At 40.8% G+C, this 23,592-nt stretch overlaps 1 protein-coding gene across 10 annotated transcripts in view; it reads right to left on the reverse strand.

Moving 5' to 3' along the window:
• Nucleotides 1–1,822: 1,822 nt before the first annotated feature.
• tead3a (TEA domain family member 3 a) overlaps nucleotides 1,823–23,592 on the reverse strand; it is a 33,180-nt gene continuing 11,410 nt past the window's right edge. For 3 of the 10 annotated variants that reach the window (XM_076277055.1, XM_076277054.1, XM_076277056.1), the window contains exons 3-13: nucleotides 12,830–12,894; nucleotides 12,358–12,420; nucleotides 7,930–7,941; nucleotides 6,760–6,888; nucleotides 6,451–6,494; nucleotides 6,256–6,338; nucleotides 5,968–6,104; nucleotides 5,501–5,674; nucleotides 5,181–5,324; nucleotides 4,898–5,050; nucleotides 1,823–4,588 (exon numbers count right to left, since the gene is read on the reverse strand). In XM_076277055.1, coding sequence (XP_076133170.1) covers nucleotides 4,475–4,588; nucleotides 4,898–5,050; nucleotides 5,181–5,324; nucleotides 5,501–5,674; nucleotides 5,968–6,104; nucleotides 6,256–6,338; nucleotides 6,451–6,494; nucleotides 6,760–6,888; nucleotides 7,930–7,941; nucleotides 12,358–12,420; nucleotides 12,830–12,894 — 1,118 coding nt within the window. In that variant the 3' untranslated portion in view covers nucleotides 1,823–4,474. Of the gene's footprint in view, nucleotides 4,589–4,897; nucleotides 5,051–5,180; nucleotides 5,325–5,500; nucleotides 5,675–5,967; nucleotides 6,105–6,255; nucleotides 6,339–6,450; nucleotides 6,495–6,759; nucleotides 6,889–7,929; nucleotides 7,942–12,144; nucleotides 12,208–12,357; nucleotides 12,421–12,829; nucleotides 12,895–23,592 lie in introns of all 10 variants that reach the window. The other 7 variants (XM_076277057.1, XM_076277061.1, XM_076277060.1 and 4 more) reach the window with 7 other exon arrangements.

Raw genomic sequence — 23,592 nt, forward strand, 5'->3', positions numbered from 1 at the left:
AATTGTAACAAGTTAACATAGCTGTTCATGTTATCTGGCTACCATGTTATCATGCTACCGTTGCCCAAGCCATTTAGTAGGCCTTCAAAGTATCATGGTTAAGTTTTACAAACGTTTCACTGAGGTTAGGCTGTGGCCGCCCCTACCTGAAGTGTCTGTAGAGCCACATGAACGTCAGCAAATAAATTAAATTAAAATGTGTTGCCTAATTGTGTATCCTTTTGTCCAGCCTATTCTTTTAAGAATTCAGTTCATGAAACACAGGCATTGAAACGCACATTGCAATGGGCAGGAGAAGTCTATAACGTGTCCATATTTTACACAAACTTTGAGCACAGGGAGAGTCAAAACTCTTAGGCTTATAGGCTATTAACGTTAATGTTGCTGACATGTAAACATGGGTTTGATGTTTTTTTGATACTTTATTTCCCAACTCACGCGTTGGTGCTTCTCCTGTGGCGCAACAGGTTAATGCATTTACATTGCTTATTCACGCTGTCGACATGGGTTCAATCCTCCTCATCACACGTTTTTTTTATTATTTATTTGTTTTTAGACCAGCAACGCTTCCTCAATTTAGGCTACAGATACTAGGTGGCCACAGAGAGCCTGACCAGCAGTCAGTGAAATGTTTGAAAACTTAACCATGATACATTAAAGACCTACTGGCTTGGGAAACTGCTGTAGCAAGACAACACCATCAGCCGTGTTAACTTGCTACAATCATCAGCTGACTTCTTCTAATTGTATAGGCTAAGTCAAGTAAATTTCCCTATGATTTATCAGCTGGTTCGTGGAGCAAGGACGTAGATGAATGATGAATGGTTATCACGTAGGAGGATTCATTTAGGAAGCAGGTTCGATACCCACGTGGAGTTATTATTTGGGTATTTATTTTGTTGGTGGCATATTCATGGTCCAGTGTATGTAGCGTACTACAGACAATTTTGACATTTAAATATGTCATGCATATTTGTATTTGTTCGTCTCCAGTTTCCATCAGAAAGTGACAAATCTGCAAGCGGCCACATCTGTCAAAGAAACGTCATCACTCGTGAAACGTCATCAACGCAGCCAGTTAACATGGATGCCAGTTGCCATGTAACACCGGTGCTGCGGAGTGCGCACTGCGCATGACATCTTGAGAGCATGCGCTTGTTACGGAAACTTACTTCACAAAAGTTAACCCAACACAATTCGGAAGTGTAGTAGTAATGTTCACTATGGTCTAGAAATATATTTAAATTTTTGGTATATTTAACGTTTATTGCCTTGGCCTTCACATATTATTCACAGTCGCCCTGTAGATGCTGGTGATATCGATTAAACGTTAGCATAGTTATCACAATGATAAGGACTACATGGATACGTGCGCAAAACTGCGCATATTTCCAGGGGTCGATGGGTAGGTTACAATTCAGAATAGCCTACCAAATCAACCACTATTCCTGCATGTGATAGTATTTATACATGAGTTAAGTAGGCTATGGTAGCCTATCTATCTCATCTCAGCTCTCATTTGATCTTTCCAGTGAGAAGTCACTTTGCTAATTTGGGACCCGTCGTATAGCCAACTGGTGCACACACACAGTCACAAAAACACGTTGGCATTACCCAGGCCCTGAGGTCACCATCATAACATTTCATGACTCTTTTGACGTTGCTTTGTTATTACAATGTGATCACTCTTCATTTTCACATTCAGGTCAATATGGCGAAAACACCATGATGTTAATAAAACATAAACAGTGTAGTCATGACATATGCTTTAAATAGCCGTGCTGTATTCAGCTGACTTGATAGAATGACCCATGATTTTGAGTGTTGCCAGCAAACAATGGCCCAATCGAGCCATGCAATTTTATTGGTATATCAACAAAAACGCAGTTTAATGTTACCACCCTCAAAATATAAGAGTACCAATGGTATTGAAAGCACCAATGCATGAAGGCAAAAATTAAATGGTAAATGAAAAAATATACAAAATGGGCAACAGCAAAACCATGTTGAATGCAACATCACACAGGAAAAATACACTGACGTAATAGCTTAAATCCAGAGTGTCAAAATTGTTAGACTGACAAAGTGTGGTCATTAATTTATGATAGTACAAAGAAGGCCCATCCAAGGCTATTCCTGTTTTAGTATATAATTGTTTTAGTCATTCTAGGGTTGACCTTACATGGTAAATAGACATGATACTTTCTGGAGAAATAAGGCCTTTAAAAGCTGACAAACATAGGAGTGTTTTCTACAGCTCTGGGCTGAAGTACAACGCCACAGAAATGGAAAACAAATAGCCATACCTTGATACATTTGTGGCCCACAATAAACATAGGTTAGAGACATCTAACTTTTTTTTTTTTCTCTCAGTAAAGCACAATACATTTTATGTCAAGTCACACTTGTGAACAATCCTGAGTGCTTCTCAGGGAGCCACTCATTGGGTAGTCAACACTGGTGTCAGTAGGCCTACTGTGCAAAAAGTTTAGGCACTTTTTAGTTTCACATCTTTTTGAACCTTATTTTCTATCATTTTTAGAATTTGTGTTGTGTTTGTGTCAATTATCAAACATTGATTATTTTTAAAATATATTCCAGTGAGACATACATTTCGCATAAAAAGTTGCAAATCATTGCAGAATCAAAAATGAAAGGACATGAGAAACCAGTGTAACTTGGGATTGCATGAAGAGACAAGGAAGAATCAATAATTCATTGACAAACTGTGGCAAGTTCTCCAAAATGCTTGATACAACCAAGGTAAACTGATGCTGGTTTAAAAAGGTCACACCAAATATCGATTTTATTTTATTTTTGTTTGTTTGTTTTGTTTACCTTACTACTGCACTCTATCAAATTAGTTGATAAGTAAAAAATAATAATATTATTTTCAAAGCTTCCCTACATTTACAAGTACCTAAAATATTTGCACAGCAGTGTACATTATGCTAAGCAGGTCAATGTTGTGTACAGTGCATTTGCACATTTAGGGTACTGTAAAAAATATACTGAAATAAAAATAAAACGAAACAATAAACAAACAAAGAAAAAACAATAATACTTTTTTTCTGTGTCAAATTCAGGAACTGGCAGAGAAAAAAGTGTGTATCATAACATATGATACTTGATAATTCCTGTAACACAATTTGGAAATAAATTGTTCATTGTACTTTTATTCATTGTACTTTGTTCAATTCTACTTTTATAATCATGTCTCGACTGACACCCAATTTGACAAATGTACTGAATGTTCCCAAGGACAGTGGCTTGCCAATTTCTTTTGTGTATTTCACAAACCCTGGTTAGAAATTCACAGTGCCCACATCAATGCTGATACAATAACCCTCATAGGAAAACATGAGGCTTCAGGCTCCGATTACGGCTCCTGGCAGACAAACAGCTGTGTTGATGTTGTTGTTGATGATGATGATGATGAGAAGGCCTTTGCAGCCATGCATAGTAAATACACAACACCAGGAGGTAGAAATAGTCACCTGACACATTTGCAGTTAAAACAATAATGGTTAAAGACGTTAAGCTTTAAAAAAAAAAAAAAAAAGACAATAAGCCTATGTACTGTAACTGACATGTTGTCACTTAGTGACAACCTGCTGCTCTTTTGCACTGATGCGAACAACAACACACCAATAAAATCTCACTGCATTTTATCTTACTGTAACACGTACCTTCGAAACACACATATTGTGTTTCTTTCCATCACACAATAAAGGTCAACATGGTTTTCCTCCAAAAAAGTCTATGAACCACTTCAAAGTGTACACTCCGTCTGAAGTTAGGAGGTAGTGGAACATTTTGGCAGGAAACTCAAGTCTTTCGCACTTTACACCAGTGATTGCCCAAATGGATAGCGTATGACATCAGCATGCCAACTGCCTATTCTCAAACTCCAGACTGAACGTCTGAGGTGAGAGCAACTCATTGAAATGTGCTGTCAGAGTTTCCTTTTGTCCATCTACTACCCAGACTCTAAATCATAACAAAGGACATAAATTACCCTCTTACAAAAACAAAATCACGTCACTATTTCAATTCTGCATTCCATATGAAAAAAGTAAGAAGCAACATCCCTAAAAACATATCTCCATTTAAGGCATGAGACCAATTCAACCTTTTACGCAAGTTTCAAACACTTAAATAGGTTTATAAAAAATTGCCCTTACACAACATAGTGCATCATATTGCTTGCCTTTTTGCTTGTCTTCCATTTTATAAAGTTCCTATTTTACAAAACCTGCAGTGATTTTCATAGAAAAATACCCACTGTTCTATAAAATATACACACTTTAATTTTTTTTTTCTTGGCAGCTTCACTCTATGTCAGCGTTGTCGGAGCTCGGCATCCCTTTGTGTTCTGTGTTTGTTTGGTTTTTGTAACTGATCAGAAAGCAGTTTATGAGGAGAGGAGCTAGATTCCAGTCCGGTAGGCCCGTGGCCCATTGCTTGGGGAGCATTAGTCCTTTACAAGCCTGTAGACATGGTACTGTGCCCCATGCTCACTTGTAGACACTTCAAAAACAAAAGCTATGCACAGGAGGGTCTCCTGGGTGTCTCGATTTGTCACAACCTAGAGAGAAAACAGAAAATACATTCTGTTAGACTAGAGTAGGCTACACCTGCACTAGCTTCGCCTTCAGTCATCTAACTATAATTCAAATAATTACTATACTTCAAAAAATACTGATTGTTATATTTAATTTCTTTTTAATTTACGTTTATTTCAATGTATTTCATTTTTGTGTCAAAATACAACTGATATAGACCTGAGTGTGTGAGACATTAAGTCTGATTAACTAAGTCATGTCATTCAATGCACACATATTAGGTACTCTGACGTATATATCATGGCTAATAAGTAACAGAACATGGACATTACCTGTAAGATGGTGAAGTTCTCCAGCACACTGTTCATCATGTACTTCTCAGGCAAGTGCCTCAGCTTGTGGATGAAGTTGATCATGTACTCACACATGGGTGAGCGGTGGATCCGATACAGATACCTCCCACCCTCCATACGAGCATACTCCGTCTGATGGGACCGTGCCAATGAAAACGCAGTATCACACAGATTGTAGAGAAAGGTTTTGTTTTTTTTCGATAAAAAATATGTAAAACATGTGCAATTTGTGCACAGATGGAAGGAAATGTCTTGCTCTTACCTCCACTTTTTCCACCACTTGTTTCCCAAAGGAGCAGACCTTTGTGGAGACTGTGATAGTCATGTTCTCTGAGCTGCTGTACTGACTGCTGACACCGTAGAAGGAGCCTGGACCATCCTGGATTCCACTGCTGTTTAGATCGGCCTGAAGGAGCCAAATGTCAGTAGTTATTTTTTGCAGTTATATTTTGATATGCATTATTAGGGGCACAGCAGCATTTTTTTACGTAGGGAGAGAACTGGATCATGTTGCAAGTTGGAGTGTAGGAGTGCATCCATGCCTGACGGGGGCAGCAGAGAGGTGCTCACACTGGCACTCACCCAAAACTTAACAAGGAAGAAGGAGTTTTGTGGTCCTTTCTCATAAAGCTCCTTCAGCCCTCCTTTCTTCTCAGGGAACTTGTCATAAATCTGCCGAATGTCCACTGCCTCCAGGAGGGGGTCACTGTAAGAGGGGTTTGTCTGCCCAATGTGGACAAAAAGGTGTTTGCTGTACTGTGGAGGGAGAAGAGAAACACTTGAACTGGTGAAGCTGGATACCTGACATCCTGACGTGGCTGGATGGTTAAGCAGCTTTTTCATTGAAATTTTCAACCTTTCAACTTGTGTATTCTGTACAGTCAAGGCTCATAATTTTCTCTATGAAAACTACAGTATGTGGTAAGTCAACTGCCAACACAATGAATTAATCAATATGCAGCAGCCAACATTTTTGTTTGAGTTCTGAATGCTGAAAGAAGGAAAGGGAGGACTGTTTAATCATGGTCCTGATTATTGTGATGGCTTACTGTGTCAGGGTCTCTCTGCACCTCCATGAAGGCAGAGTATTCAAGCATACGCAGTTTGGATGAGGCGATGGTCCGGTCCTGCCACACTGGTACTGCTGTCGCTGCCGGAGGGAGTGGAGTGGGTAAAGGCTCGTAACCTAATAGTGACAGAGAAAAACACTGATGACAGCAGTCCCATTGAAATACAGTGAAATGTGCATATAAATAACATTTGTTCTATTAAAATGTGCCTGTGTGTGACTAGGAAACCACAGTTAAAACTGTAGGAGCAGAGAGAGAAGCGCTCACTTGTTATAGGTGTGGGCACAGGGGGTTGAAGGTTGGGATACGGGCTTTGTGCGAATGGTTTGATGCTGCAACAGAGAAGATGACTGTTGAGAAAAACATTTTACAGATGCCTATTAAAACATTAGCTTACATTTCATATACCTACTGGGGAGGTAAGCTACATTAAAAATATTAAAATATTGTGAATAGACTTACTCCTGAGAAGGTCCAGGTTGTCCTGGGATGGGGCCAGGCCAAAACTGGAGATTAGAACACAGACAAATATTACAAGATATGATTTTCACAAACTATCACTACTGACTGGTCAATAAACACAGCAACTGTCATTTAGAGCAACCTAAAAGCCTAATCCTTACCCTTACTTTACTTCACACAACCAAAAAATACCACTTACAGTCCTCACTGTCAACAGAATGTCCACATACTAAAATGGGCCATTAGAATAGCACGAGACCGTATGTTATGATGATGGACTTCTAAAGCTGGTGAATTTGACCGTCTTACCCGGGTAGGTGGGGGGTAAGGGGGCTGGGACATGTGGGCCAGCTGGCTCTTCATCACGCTCGCCGAGACGATCTGAGCCGAGGACAGAGCGGCCATGCTTTGCAGGGCCTTGTCTTTGGAAGCCTGGTCCTGAGGAAGGCGAGAGGGAAAAAAGGTCAAGGCTTCCCTGAGCTCATGGTATACTCATGTACTCTTAAACAGTTTAAATGTATACATCCATTCATTTAAATACTTGAATATACAGTATTTAGCTTAACACATCTTGTAATTATAAAAAAGATGGTGGAAGACAACATGCTTCTCATGTTAATTGTGTGAAGCGTCAAATGCAAGTAAAGAACTTGCATACAATATGCAAAGAGGTGGAATGTGTGGTTATAAAGAAACAGAGGTGAATGTGTAATATACCAAAGATGGTAAGGGTGTGAGACAGAGGAACATAAAAGGCATAGAGCGTGTCTGCAGAAGTAGAAGCATTTCAGGATATCTGGTCAAGTTTACGGTGATATGAGAATACAGGTCACAGCCAAAGCATTCAAGTTCTTTAATAGGATTTAACCAACACCAGAGATTTAGAGTACTTCTGTGTGTCCAACATGGAGAGTTATCATCTTATTTGTGTTCTGTCAAAACCAATTTCAGATATGTGATAGATAAATATGTGATAGTACCTTTACAAATACTCCTTTCATATGCTGAGATGGTTTCATATAAAGAGAATCAGTGGAACATTGTTATGTTTTTTTTTTCAAAGTTGACAGTGCTCACAGTCTGTTAAGGCCTCTTAAACAAATATTCCACCTCTCAAATCAGGTCCTATGCCCTTAAGGCCTCCATCTAGTTTATCTCCATCTTAGTCAGTAGTGTGTTTTGTATTGTAAAAAAATACAACACTGAGTTTCACTCGACAAGTTCTGAAACCACCGCACCCTCCTGTCCACTTCGGAACAGCTCATACCGGTAAGTAACCAAACTGGTTGTAGTTTTTCCTCTCAGGTGTGGTAGCCCACAGTTAGGAGTCCCTTATGAGGAGCATTTAGGGCACAGGGCAAGCAGAAGCCAAGCCAAAAGCTCTCATTAATCCTACAGAGGAAGGAACAGCCATTTCATATTTGCCGAGGTCATACTGCTGCAAAACAGGCAAAGCTATTCAAAAGCAACACCACTTACCAAGTTCATGGCCTAAATTAAAGGAAAGAAAAAAACATTATTGTGATAAAGTCATAGATAACTGGGTAATAGGAATGTGTGCTTTTGTTTTTACTATTCTGTGAAGTGTATAATAAATGGATAATGATAACTGTGATGATGGTGCTTAGATATTTGTAAATCTTTTTACTTGTGCAGAAGTAAAAGAAGTACGCTTCACACTTTGTAGGCTATGTCTTGTCTATGTTATTATGTCCAATGATCTAGTTCTAATTTAAGTCAATAAAGTTACTGAATGAGTCATCAGGATGTAATGCTGTCTAGTATAGACAGTACAGCCGTAATGATGTATACATTTGACTATCAGTCTTTATGTCCTTAGATCAGATGAAACAACTAGGACTATGTAAGATGTACTGTGCACTACTCATTATTTAACTGGTCTTCATTGTATCTTTGTTGACATTCAGATTAAAAAATATCAGATTCAAATAGAACTCTCAAGAGGGGGGATATAACTATATATAAATATAGCTGCAAGCAGCAATGCGGGGGCCAAGCAGTGCGCTATAGCAGGAATGGCGTTGCCATGGGATGAGCAAGCACTCACAGCAAGTTTGATGGCAATTGGATAAAGAACGGCTGAGAAATAAGCTAATTTACTTTGTTAAAGCACAACTAGAGGCCAAATTACACCAATGTCCTTGTGCGTTCTTACAATCAGCTCCCATATCCGTCTACCAAGTTTGGACTTCATACACCAAAGTGTTGCTGAGATGTGAGCTCACTTTCTTTATTGCAACACCCCTAGAGGCCAAATGAGACCACTTTCCTTGCATATCCTCACAATCAGCTAATATGTCCATGTATCAAGTTTGGACTTCATACAACGAAGCGTTGCTGAGATATGAGCCCACTTCCTGTATTACAGCGCCCCCTATAGAGGCCAAATGATGCCAATTTCCTACTGTGTCCTCACAATCAGATACCAAGTCCCTGTACCAAGTTTGGACTTCATACATCAAAGCGTTGCTGAGATACAAGCTCACTTCCTGTATTGCAGCGCCCCCTGTAGAGGCCAAATGACGCCAATTTCCTAGTGCATCCCCACAATCAGGTACCAAGTCTCTATACCAAGTTTGGACTTCGTACATCAAAGCATTGCTGAGATACAAGCTCACTTCCTGTATTGCAGCGCCCCCTATAGAGGCCAAATGATGCCAATTTCCTAGTGCGTCCTCACAATCAGATACCAAGTCCCTGTACCAAGTTTGGACTTCATACATTAAAGCGTAGCCGAGATGTTAGCCCACTTCCTGTTAGGCGGCATCGTCGCCATGTGTGATTTGCTGTCACGGGCAAATAAACTTAAAATTAAAAAATCTGACAAGTATCGTTTGTGCGGCTCGGTCTGAAGATCATCTCCGCCAAGTTCTGAGAAAATCGGAAGAAATTTGTAACCGCTGAAACTTTTCGTAGAGTTTGGACTAAATCCAACATGGCGGAGGTCCAATATGGCGGAAAGTGACGGGATAGGGGTCGATGAACTTGGGATGTTCCAAGGATTAAGACGCTACCTCAATTGTGAAAATCAGACAAAAGAGTCAAGGATCACGCGCATGAACGCATGTCCAGCATTGAACTGGTGGTGGCGCTAGAGTGTTCAATGTATATGCATAAAAATTGCTGTGAGTGATTGGGACAGTGTCCTGACTAATGGTATCGAGTTTTGTTATGTTAACTCAAAGCGTCACGGAGATGTTAGTCCACTTCCTGTTTGGCGGCTTCATCACCATATTTGATTGGCTGTTACAGGCAAACAAAAATGAAATTGAAAAATCTGACAAGTATCGTTTTTGCGGCTCGGGCAGAAGATCATCTCCTCCAAGTTCTGTGAAAATCGGATGAAATTTGTAACCGCTGAAACTTTTCGTAGAGTTTGGACTAAATCCAATATGGCGGAGGTCCAATATGGCGGAAAGTGACGGGATAGGGGTCATTGAACTTAGGTCGGTCCAGGGATTCCAACGGTGCCTGATATGTGAAAATCGGACGTACCATTCAATGGTCACATGCATGAATGCAATCCAGGTTCGACCCATTGGTGGCGCTAGAGTGTTGGGCATAGAGTTCTGGAAATTGGTGAGAGTGATCATGGGACAGTGCTGAATCAGTGTGCCTAATTTCATAACTTTAGACCCAGCGGTTCAATTTTCGGCCAGATTTTGACCTGTTGGTGGCGCTAGATGGCTGGGTTTAGAGGTCCGTAAATGAGTGTGAATGGTCAGTGGAGTGTCCCGAAACTTTCTGCCAAAAAATCTGCACTTTTTAGCCAGGCGTTCTATGGGCTGCCATAGACTCCAATGGCAGAAGTGTAATAATAGGAAAAGCTAGTAACTCAATGGGTGCCTTCGCAGCTTCGCTGCTTGGCCCCCAATTATAGTAGGCCTACAATTCTATGATACCTTTATACTGGTGGTTTTAGTACAGACAAAATACAAACATATATAATTGACATGGTTATAGAAGATCATCAAAACAACTTAATATTTAAAATGTTCATAAGCCAGTGTTTCTCAATTTTTTTCAGACCGGGGACCACTTAACCAATAATAAAAAAAAAAACTCCCTGACCACGTAACTCCCTAAATATCCCAAAAAAAGACCACAATAGTCCTTCCACAACATACGACACAATACTCGATGAACCATTTCCATCATGTCTTGGAACCTTTGTTTTGTTAGAGGTTTCGCTTTTAACTAACCCCGTCTTGACAGTTTGATGCTAGTAAGCTAATTGTATTCCACATTCTCTTTCACTGGTCATGATGATCATTTTTAACATCAATTAAAAGTGTAAACTAGCGTAGCTACATAGACAGGTACATAGACAGTGTCGCAAAACTGGCAGATTGCTGAAGTCTGCCAGGACCACTAAACAGACAACTCACATACGCACTCACAAATTTGCTTTGGAGTCGTGCATGGGCAGAGTGAGGAACTGATATAAAATATGATATTTTACCACATCTGCTTGCTGACTACTAAGGATAGTTTGAAGACCACATTGTCATAAGCTATTTAATCATGTGTTATGAAATTAAAATTTGAATATTAACTCATGTAAATATAGTGTTTCCCATACATTGACTTATCTGTGGCGGCCCACCACAATATCAACATTGACCACCACACAATGATTTTCCATGTTGTACTAAATTGTGCTTAAATCTAGTAAGCATCATAACCACGCTGCGCTAATTTGTTAAAAACTGTTGCATTCAAGTTAATTCTGCAAACCTAATACCACAAATAAAATTTAATTCTGTGGGAAACACTGAAATAGTGAATTGCTGGTAAGCAGAAATGAAAAAAGACTAGCGAAATGCAATGTGTTTACAATGTGTTATTTTGGGTTATGGTTGATCTCCAATATCATAAATGAATGCTCAGACAACACAACAAATAAATTGGTGAGTGTTATTATATTGAGTAATACACTTAATAATGACCACAGGGGTATCAGTGAACAGTTGAAATAAACAGGTAGTTCAAATCTTAGATGATATGATGATGTGGAATCATGAAACAATGAAGGGCAGAGGGTGTGAGGTCTACAGGAAAAGTACAGGAGGATGTGTAGGGCTCGAATGAGTTCAGAGGAGTTAGGAGGTGAGTGTTAGTGTGTGGCACAGCACAGTACAGCCAGCCAGTTGGCAGCAGCACAGATAGGTGACTCACAGGAATGAACTCTCAGGTATGTACACACACAAACACACACACACACATGCACATGCACACACACACGGGTTACATAACGAGGTCATTACATGCATGTCAAAGCGATTCAGGCAGCAACAGGTTAAGTCAATGTTTTCATAACCCACTCCAAAGCTCTACAGTATGCAAGAGTGCAGCATTTTCAAAGCGTTTTTTTCTAGACTGTTTTAAAAAAGGCATTCATAGACAGCTTTGCCAGTAAGTAACATGTATGATCCTCTCGTCTCTATGTGATTTTGCATTGGTCTATGCTGAACAATGCAGCATCCTCTTTAAAGTCATTTACTGGCCTTAACATGAACCATCTCAGCAATGAAATGTAAGCATGGGTGTTGCGTTAACACATTCAACTGTTTTTTTTCTTTTTTCTTCAGTTAGACCCTACTGCAGTCAAGCTCGGTTAGCCCAGACACAAGCAACTGGAAGCCTTCGATTAGCCTGCAGACAAGCGCATACCTTCAGCTTTGACTGAATCTCGCGTGACTTTCTCCGCGCAAGAACCTGCAAATGGCTAGAGACCTGCAGAGGAAAGAGTGGAGGAGGACAGGGCAGGAAAAGGAAAGAAAAGAGGAGAAGAGGGAGAGAGAGAAAGTAACAGGAAGAGGAGTGACCAAGGAGGAAAGAGAGGCCCCTTCAAGCCCTTGCCACTAGGTGGCAGGTCAGCCCTACCTTTATGCCAGCTTGGTACTCCCGTACTTTCTTCCGCGCTAACACCTGAATGTGACTAGACACCTGAGGTACGTGACACAGGGGGATAGATGTTGAACCGAGAGAACATAGTGGTTCATTTAAAAATGCTCATCTTCATAGCAGATTAACTCAGTGTCAACATAGCTGGTTTCATACAGTACTACATGGATATAGTAAGGCCTAGAACATACATGTATGTTGACTCAACATAGTAATATGAGACAATAGCCTAAAGGTGATAATGATTAGGTGATATTCATTTCTAAGAATAATTGTGTTTACTTAACCTAATAACACATATTTCTTTACATAAACTTTCCCTACTGTTTGTGACTGATTATTTGGGAGGTAGGCCTAAACACAAATGGGTTTAATTAAAAGTAATTAAGCTTTATGTGCATAATACTTTTCTTAAATCGGCAATTCCACGATGCTCAGTAGTCAGACTCACCTGCTTCCTTGTGCGTGTCTTTCCAGTACGCAGTTTAATGTATCTTGCTATCAACTCATTGCGACCTGCAAAACATAAAAGGAAAAGCAGAGTTGAGTCACATGCACTTTAAGGTCAAGACCAGGTGATGGCGCTAGACACAATACTAAATTACAGAGGGCTGTCTTCCAAAGCCTCTTTGGCATTTGTGTCTATTATAGAGGCAGAAAGAATGAACGGTTGTTTGACTGAAAAGGAACAGAAGATACCCTCTCTGAGCAGTTAATTAATCTGTGACAAGCTACACTGCACTCTGTGTTTTAAAGTAGTCTGTGTTTCAGCCTGTAGTGTCTGTCTACTGTGAAAAACAAATGGTGGGCCTATTTTATAATGACTCAGCATGAATATACCAGTGATCTGAGAAGTTGTGGTTTTCCACTTACAAATGATTTAATTCACTTAAAACAAACCCTTTCCTGCCACTAAACAGTATGCTTTCCTGAGCATTCAACATACCTGGTCAGAATTTTTTTCAGAATCTGAATTTCCTTAGTATAAAACTTGTTCAGAATTTGTTCAACAAAAACAGACTGAATAAGAACGGTAGCATTTATTATGGTAATGATTTTCAGACATGACGTATTTCAAGACTGCTACACCGATCATAACCTTTCTTGAATATCAATTCACTGCTACACGCAGCTCTACAGGCTCATAAAAATTTGTTTTGGACGGCCATGTTATTGCATCAAACCAGGCTGAGGAAGACGGGGAGTCAAGCCACCATCTGGCTATTAATAGACTATTAAAAAAAATAAAGGCTGTGGTGAATCTGAGTAACAGATAGGTCAGGTGATACGGGTGGTGACTCTAAAAACCATGACGAGAGACTGGACCACACTCCCATTACCAGCGAGTATGTCTGGGTGTCTGAGCGGCCAGTGCCAAAGATTTTCTTTCTATGAAAGATACTCAGCCTTGCCATGTGAAGAGTGCACGTCTGCCCTGCTGTGAAAGAGGAACAAGATGGAGAAATGGAGGGAAAACCGCTTCTGGCAGTTTGACTCGACGCTGACACGCACTGGGAGCTCTCTTCGTTCGCGACTGACCTTGGAAACAGCTGTGAAGTTGTGGTCGTGAATCTTCTCCGCACCCCCACACACACTGACAACCAAATGGCTGCTCTCATTCTCCCCCCTCAACACCACCATCACCCCCCCCCCCCCATACACACACACACACACACTCCCTCCAAAAGTCTCTGATCCTCAACAGACCCCTCCAGTTGGCCACTCCTGTGTGTATAACAACAAAAACAAAAAAGGCTGTGCAAATCACAGCTTTTACAATGTGGCAGAGCAGCTAAAAGGCTAAAGGGGTTTGGCCGAGGTTACTCTCAGCCCAGTGTGTCTGGGACACTTAAGGTGCTGAGCACAGTGGAAATCAAAAGTCTGGAAAGTTTCGCTAATGGCACGGAGAGCTCCCTGACGAGTCCACGGGACACAACTCCAGCTGTATTTCCTGTTCACGTGGGTGACAGGATGATGTATGCATTCCATATCATTCAGATTCTACACCGATTCTACTCCAAACTGATACAGAGCTATTACATCAGTTTAATGTGTTTCTAATACTTTGATTTGCAGTTTAACTTAATGTTGCTATATAATTAAATTTACATTTGATTTTTTTGTACAAAGTCACTAAAAAAGTCCTTTACACAAAAGATTAACTCCAGTTTGCGTCCTGTTTTGAAAAGGGCCTGTTTTGACACGTGTGGTTAAATCAAAATGTTCACCTCCCATTAAACAGCGTCTGGTTTCATACCCCTCGAAAATACTAGTAGTGTCATCTTGCTCTGTTCTTTCCATGACCCCTTTTCTGCAGGGACACAGCCACGCCCGACTCTGTGCCCCCCCGCGTTCCACTCATTCCAAGTAGCCCATCGCCTCCATGTTAACCAACCTCTTGGTCTGACAATAAAGAGGCCCTCCATTTAACCACTGCTTACTACAACCACAAAAACCGCCACACCCTCAATTACAATCAATAGCAACACTGAGGACTGAAAACACTTTTATCTCTTCGGGTGTAGTCAGTAGGGCACTACTGAGGTCGAGGGGTTCAACTCCCTGGGGCGTGTAAAGTAGCATAGAACTCAGGCTTTCGTGACACTTCATGGCCTCCACGACACACTAAGTTGCTTGAGAGAAAACACATGGGATAATTGGCCTAATCACATAGCTACTCTAAATCACGACAGGATTGTGAGAGCACAGTCAGACCAGAGAGAAGAGCAGCTGTTAAGCTGATGTGAAGCACTCTGAGCATAAGAGCTGATAGGGATAACAGGCTCACTACCATGGCAGGTGGACTTAATTATGAGCACAAAAAGACCAGCGGGTAGTGAAAAGATAGATGGTAAATAAGTAGGAAGTTAGAGGTTAGATATTACAGTAAGTAAGTCATAGGTAGTAAGTCATAAGAAAGTATGTACCATGTACGTTGGTAGGTATGTAGGCAGTTGGATATAGGAAAGAAAAAAGTAAATATGGTTATGGATAGGTAGAAATTAAAAGAGAAAGAAAGACGTAGGGCAGCGCATATTGGAATTTTCCCTCCACAGGTACATGCCTGTAAATTAGATTGCGATTGCGCCCACGGGGGCGGTTCAGCGAAAAGACGGGGCGTGTTCCGGCGCAAACGTTCACTGTTGATATTTTGCAGTTTCAGAAAACAATTCCGCCACAGACCAGGAACTCCCTGGTCTAAAGTCTGTGGCGAAAATGCAGATGCTATTTTAAGGGCGCATGCATGACCACAGGCCTGCATGAATGAATGCGTTGCACACCGATCTACAGACACCCCCGTGCACAGACGGAAACATTCAAAGCCTTGATAATATTTGTCCATTTCCCGGTTTTGTTCGTGCATTGGTGACCTAAATATTTAGTAGCCTATATAGTACAACATCTACATGCAATATCTTTACAACAACGCCTAATTACGACCTATTAATCTGGACAACTTTATAGGCTACAGCCCTATAAAGGCTAAAGTTACTTTTAGTTTTGTTCCAATTTACCGTTGTGTATGGCTTTAAACATCGCGTGCGCTTTAACATCAGCCTAAGCATTATTCCAGCTGCGCTAAGGTTTTAAGCACCATCATTTTGCCTACCTTGTTGTAGCCCATGTGAAATAACTCCAAGCTTTGCTATGTTCCCTCCATCCTTTCGTTATTTTCAAAAAAAGTTTTATATCCATGATGGCCTTGAAGTCTTGAGTTAGTGAATTAGCTTAAATCAGCTTTTCATGTGCTGTTAACCAGCAACAGATAGTACAAGAAAGCAGCAAGTATGGTTACAATTTCTGTACAATTTCTGTAGTTGCTGCATCCATTCATTGTTATTCTCTCCTGCTCAAATAAATGTTGTGCGTGAATTAAGTTGATGATAACGTGTTTACAAACTCTGCTTTACAGAAAATATTGTAAATAGTCTACTGTCACGCAGTTAATGGGATACTGTGCAGAGTTGAAAGTTAGGTCAACTTAAACGAAGCCCTTGCTTGGCCGCCTGTGCTGCGCAACGCACACTTAGCTGCTCTCATCTATGTTCCCATTTCTGTAAACCATACATAATTTCAAAGAAAAATATTACCACTCGAGGGAAATCAGTGTGGTGTCCATGTGAAAAAATAGGCATAAATCTAGCGTACACATTTTCACGAATCACTGATGTGTTGACATAAATTAGGTAATGTTAGATTACATTGTACATTGCAAATATATCACCATGCATTCATAACCTCGTGATTCAGTGAGAATGATCCCAAACATCGGAAAGTATGTCTTTGTGACAATTCTGTATTACATTTTGTCAAGATGAAATGAAATCAATAGCTAACTGTTCCCAACTGAACAGTGATTATAGCGCTGTGAACGCTCCTGGCTGCGCCTGGCAAATACGCCACCATAATAGCAATCAGCTATGGAACAAGCGTGCCTGTTGTTAAAGGGAATGTGAGATGACGCTCTGATTGGTTTATTGCACGTTACGCCCAAACCACACCCATGATTAATGTAGCTACTTCAGACAACCCCATTTTAGATTTGCGTCAGGCGCAACAGTCAAATATCCCGCCGGTAAAATAGCATCAGCGCCCGAGATCCGCCCACAAAGTGAATTGCGTTTTGCGCAAAGACACTTCCGTTTTAGACCATTAAAATAGAGCCCGTAGTGTGTAAGTATATACTTATATATATATATATGAGAGAGAGAGAGAGAGAGAGAGAGAGAGAGAGAGAGAGCCAGTACATCCATAAGTAAGTAATTAAGCACCTGTAACACAAACACAGAGATCATTCTCTAAGCCTGGGGGTCTGACTAAAGCAGCCCCATTCGACCCTCCCACCCTGCAGGAACAGGCCAAACGAGAGGACCCCTCGGATCTTTGAAGCCGCTCCAAGACACACAGGACAGAAAGTGATCCGTGGGGCGGCCCGTTTGAAATCTGCTGGCACCAGTACAACGTCTCTGAAGTTGCCGCCAGGCTTCTTGGGGCACCTTCTTGGGGCACCTTGCACACAGTAGCTTTTGAGAGTCATTTGCCACACACCCCATTCATGTCTCAGAGGAACAGTGTGGAAAAGATAGGGGTGTTATGCAAGCAGAGGTACATGGACAAGAATGGGAGACAAAACATGTACCCTCACAAAGTTACATAGTCAGGCAACAGGACAAGAGATGTGATGATATTACTATAAAAAGCTGAATAGTGATAGTTTATCTAACCATACTCTCACAAAGGCTTTTGAGTAGCATACTCAGGTGGTATTACTGAAAAGCTGAATAGTGATAGTAAAAAATCATTTGTCATAATTTATAAAAAGAAATCATTCAAATAGGAGTGGGTCTTTGATCAACCTAAGGGAAACTATTCAAAGACCACTGTAAAACAACAACAAACACAACCATATTCTGGTGGCCTTTGAAGGGTATGATCCATGAGAGTTTTTCATGACTACCGGTAAATGTCAGGTGAACTCCACGTACCCACCCAATAACATATAGCCTTATAGCTAACACCACCACAGAACAGTGTGGGAACGCGGACAATGGACATCAAAGAGCAACGTTGCAAAATATTTTGGATTTAAATCCAAAACTTTTCTTTTTGTCTTTTATTAGTGACCTAATTTAATGTTTTCCAGTTGCAAGTTAATTTGAGCTTGTGAATGACAGATATGACATTAACTGAATTGACAGATTTTTAACAAGAAAACATCTGAATGACCAAGATTTTTTTAATCAGTTTAGTTTGAATTCTGGACCAATAAAATGTATCACAGCACTATGAATGGTAAAGGCCAGCTGGTGCTGTTTCAGTAGCAAATGGTCAACACAGGACAACACCGTTATGCACTAAAGCTCTGAGAGATATGGGGAGGGTAGAAGGTGTCTGTCAAGGAGTTTGACACATCAGCCACACATGGTTTGGTCAAAGGAGTTCACATTTGACACCTTTGGATTTAGAAGGTCAAGAGAAGGTGAGGGCCACATCTCCTCTAACCCTTTCTCTATCCTTCCTTCCCTCTCTCTCTACCCCTTGAGGGAGGTTCTATAATCACAGGCACTAAATCAATCTCTACTTCACTTAACCATGCACAATACATACATTTCCAGAAAAAAAACTCAATAGACACCCTTTAAAAGAAATCCAATCTGATTTTCATTTAAAAGAAAAATCAGAGTCTTCATCTCAATGCAACACAGACACAGTGCTGACTCCAAAACCTCGATTAAACCCACGCCATATCAAGGTCTGGATAAATAGTGGACCCAACTGAGCCGCTGCCAAAGGAAAGTGCTGATTTGCATCCAGGCTCTTTCATGCCGAAGCCAGGAGAAAGAGGAAAGGAATAAAATTCAATCACCATGTCCCACTTGCTCTGAAACACGTCCAGCGAAAAGTGCTTCCTTCAACCGTTCCTACTGGGCCTTGCCCTTGTACTCAGCTTGTCCTTCTCCAAAACGGAAGACACACTTCTCGCCGAGGCCTGGAAACAGAACTGACCAGAAAGACTCGAAACGAGAATAGTCGCACGAGGCCCATATGAGTATTTGTAGATGTGTTAAGAGCTAATCATACCACTAAAACCTCGCTCTGAGTCTGAATGAGGTGGCAACAACGCTCTCCAAAATCCATTTTTTCCCTACCATGAATACTCATAAATGACAATCAAGAATATAGCCACAAGAGGCAATGCTGGGCCCAAGCACCTGCGATCCATGACATTTCGGAATTCAACATGCACTCACAAGTTGCAGCCAAATCAGCAAATGCTTTGTGACTTTATGACCCATTTTGTGTTTATTCAGCAAAATATTAAAATTAATTGCGCCACCATTTCAACACATTTCATCATATCAACAATCCCTTTACTATTTATCATCAACAACATCTTGACATAATGTCCTCATCTAGGAGAAGTGTGTCAATATTGATCCTGTGCTACGACTGTAATAGCCATTCTATCTGTTGCCAGATGGTGGCGCTGTGGTAAATATGCATTATGGGCATGTGAATATCAACATAACCATAACAATTAATAACCTGTGAGGTTTGAGCCATGTCAAGCAATGCATGGCACATTTCCTGTTTATGTGGCGAGGTATGCAAATTCATCATATTGCTATTTCAGCACATTACAACATATGAAAAAAAGCTTCTCAATTTAAAATCACAAACATCTCAACATCATGTATACCAATTTTGACACGAGCACAAGACTCAATGACATAAGGTTGCGCTAGGGAGTCCCTGAGCCACGCCCGGGGCCAAGCCTTTGTCCGCGGGTGAATTATTTCACACCTGTTGGGCATGTCAAATTTCATGAGTTTTCGCCCATGGGAACCACCTCAAAAAAGGCAATGCACTGCAGAATAGGGTGGTCCTTATTTTTATAGTCTCCAATTTTCATGCTCTTAACCCTTCAAATTGTTCCTTTATATAAGAAAATACAGCATGCCAATTTTTATGGCAGAAACATAATAATTACTGGTAGCTCAATAGCTTTAAACTTTGAGATGATTTTCTGTTTGATGATTTTCATAAAAACAGCTAATTTGAATTGGTATTGTAACTGGCTAGTAAAATTCCAAAACAATCTCCATAAAAGCATCTAATGCACCATATATTCCTAAATATGTATTTTAGATACATATTTTAGATACATATCTCAGTTTACTTATTGTAGAGCCTAAATCCAAATTAATCCATCCATGACTCGGTTTAGCAGATTTACCTTTCCTGGTGGAATCAATACATATTTCTATTGATGATCATCTTGGTTATTGTTTGGGTTTAGAGCACATTTTTTGGTCTTCATTAAAACATTCAAACAATTGTATCCACGGAACCCCAAATATTTGCCACAAAACTGTATGAGGAAAAGGCACCTTCACCATTCCTTGCTCAGCTTTGCTTGCAGTGGTGTTGTGTACCAAGAGCAAAATCATGGCAAAAACAAGAAGTGAAGTTTATTTGATTGGTTCCACCATACCAGAATTAGTTGGATCAAATCTGCCATCTATTAGAATGGAAGATCACTGACGGATCTATCCAGACTGCAAAAAGTCAACACTGGCTGCTGAGCATCAGAAATGAGGAATTGTTGAAAACGTTGTGCTTTTTTTGAGATTGTTGTCATGTCAGTGTTGCTCTGATTTCAATAAAATGTAGTTCATTTGCAGCAACTTTTAATATTACTTGCATATCACAATAACGCAGCACAGCTTAACATAGGCAATCTTCCACATGATTGAGCTACCTCTAAATATATATTTTTTATCAAAATGTTTGCATATTTCTAATTTTGAAGTTAAAAGGAACAGTTTAAGAGGTTAAGACACGAAACATTTTGCACAAAAAAAAACTTGGACTTGATAAGGGCCACCCTACTGTAGAACGGAGACAAATTATAACGACTCTTATTCTTGCTTGACTCCGGCGTTCGGGCCCTAATTAAAGGATGGATATAGTTCTCTGATGCCAAAGCAGAACCCCCTACCCCCCACTCCTACTGGTAATCCGTCCCCTCAGGTTGAATTGAAAGCTGGGCGTGCTGTTAATGTTTGCTCCCCGGCTTGTAAAAGAAGTTTCCTGAGGACAGTCATCTGACTTTTGCATCAATATGTTCACGTCAACGCTAAAAATGGTCGGGATTAGCATCTGCTTACTTAATGGAAACGCCTAAATTCAAACCAAATCTGCCGACCATTTTCTGTGTGTGTGTGTGTGTGTGTGTGTGTGTGTGTGTGCATGCGCGCGCATGTGTGTGTGTGTTAGAGAGAGAGAAGAGGAGAGAGATAGGGAGGGAGGGAGAGAGAGAGAAAGAAAGAAAGACAGAGAGAGAGACGTGGCTTACACCTGCACTTTAATGGCTTCGCCACCCACACCTTAAAGGAGGAAAAGACTGCCCCAGGGGTTTCCTATTATGGCCGATACAGTATATGAGCAGAAAGCATTCAGCCAAACAAAAGCAGGTGGCAGAGATCCAAACTATCCTAATTTCATGAAACATCATCACAACAACTTGTTGCCTACACTCAGAATAACCAGTAAAAAGTGAAAATGTTTCCATCATTCAAGCTAACAGTGACTACCCTTTTTAAGTTATGACTGAATGCTGAGTAGAATGACCAGGCTCACCTTACAAAAGAAAACTATGAAGTCCAGATATACTTTTAAAACCTTTGTACCCCCACACCTTTTCTTGTGCAAAAACCAAGTTCTAAAACAAACATATAGGGAGGGAGATTTATTGATTTATAGACAGAAAGAAAGCCAAGGAGGGAGTGAAAGGATTTCACAACCCCATACTCGTTTCCAAAAAAACATGCTTATCCTGTCAGACAGTACCAACAGGCACAACTAAAGATGGTTGATAAGAACAAAACCAGTTGGGAAAAGAAAATCAAAACCTTTCAAGTTCTGAAGACAAACTTTCACCTTATTAATGTAAAACTGTGTGTGTGTGTGTGTGTGTGTGTGTGTGTGTGTGTGTGTGTGTGTGTGTGTGTGTGTGTGTTTGTTCATACAGTATATATATGAGTGTGTGTTTGTATGTGAATTGTAATCTGTTTTTTAACCACACCATCTCTCCACACTTGCAAGACCCAATCAATGTGGGTTAAACGTGTTAGTTGAACATGTTGAGGCTTGTTTTTCCTGCTTGTGTTAAGGACTGCATTGATTTGAGGCATATACCTGACTGGAGAGAGAGAGAGAGAGAGAGAGAGAGAGAGAGAGAGAGAGAGGAATAGTGGAGATGTGGCCATTACCTACGCTTGACCTTTTAGAAAGAGGTCAAATGTTAAAGGAAAATTCCAGTTTTTAGCACTTTAAGGCCCTTTTCTGGTTTGTTTTGGATGAACTAGAGTGGTGGACACTGAAATTTTGACGATTGGTCCCTTCTCGACTTTTCTGACTCGTTTTGAATCGCCTTTGACTTCTCAGGGTGACTGGCAATGGGCATACTGTAGTAGGCTACTCAAACATGTCCTAAAACAACCCTTAACGTTCATTTTCAAAACTGTGCAACTCACCGAGTGGTTAGTGGGGTTCGTTGATAATTAAAAACAAATATATCGGCGCAATGTATGATTTCAATCCAGTTATTTGCTGTTTTTTCAAGACAACTCACAACCGCGTATAAACTTCCGCTCAATATTTGAGCCTGAAGCATAGACGGTGGCGCAGTAATATCAACGTGCAATGAGTCTTCCAACAGAAATCAATGGGATTTTACAAAATGCCAAATAAAAGACGACAGAAACTGTATTTCGCTATGCTACTTGTTTTGGAACATCAACGAACACCCCTAACCACTCGGTGAGTTGCACAGTTTTGAAAACGAACGTTAAGGGTTGTTTAAAAACCGGAATTTTCCTTTAACTCCTCTGGCCCCAGGGCTACCTCTGCGCAAGCTCTTAAGATTCTGAGTCACAGATTTCCCAGATCCAGCACCATGTGTATCTCCAGCAGCTTAAAACATACAGAGGAAGAAAGGAAGAGTGAGAGAGAGAGAGGAGAGAGAGTGAGAAAGAGAAGAGCGAGAGAGAAAGTAGATCTCTCCTGGGAGAAGCCCTCGTTGAAATACAGCCCACGCGGCGAGTGAGCAGCGCTTCTGGTAAGAGCTGTGCAGCTGAGGGTGATGTCATACCTTCATACCAGAGCCTATTCTCATTTCTGTTTGTGAGTGGGCCAAGTCATCCGACTCAAAATAGAGGAGTCAGACAGAAAGGACACGGCCGAAGCAAGACTAACCAAAATAAGACGCTCTCCGCCGTTAAGACTTGCCATAAATTGACTGAAACAAACAAACAAACAAACAGAAAAAAACCCACGTTGCTTGTCAATTTATTCTCGACAAAACAACCTGGCAACACATCATAGGTGCAGGACGGTATACAAGTCTCATTAGCGCAGTCGGGTTGCTGGGTGAGATCTGGGAACGGAGTCGTTAAATGAACTTTCATGCAGCAAACATGGGGGTGACTCAATTACATCTTCTGCTTCCTATTACGGCCCAGCAGGAGATCCGTGGTCATTATGATCACCATGAGGGATGGGTTCTTAGCTCAGCGCTCTTTCTCTCTCCTATGGGCTTAATCACAACAGAAACGCCACAACGACGACCCATTCACACACTCCACCATTCACTCAGGCTCAGCCTGGGCTTAGGCTAGTCTGTCTACTCACAAGCTGTGTCACATGTTT

Source organism: Alosa pseudoharengus, unplaced genomic scaffold (genome assembly GCF_046254945.1).
Source record: "Alosa pseudoharengus isolate Yale_2024_CS ecotype anadromous, Long Island Sound unplaced genomic scaffold, YU_APseudo_1.1 YU_APseudo_1.1_scf_9, whole genome shotgun sequence".
NCBI classification, from domain to species: Eukaryota; Metazoa; Chordata; class Actinopteri; order Clupeiformes; family Clupeidae; genus Alosa; species Alosa pseudoharengus.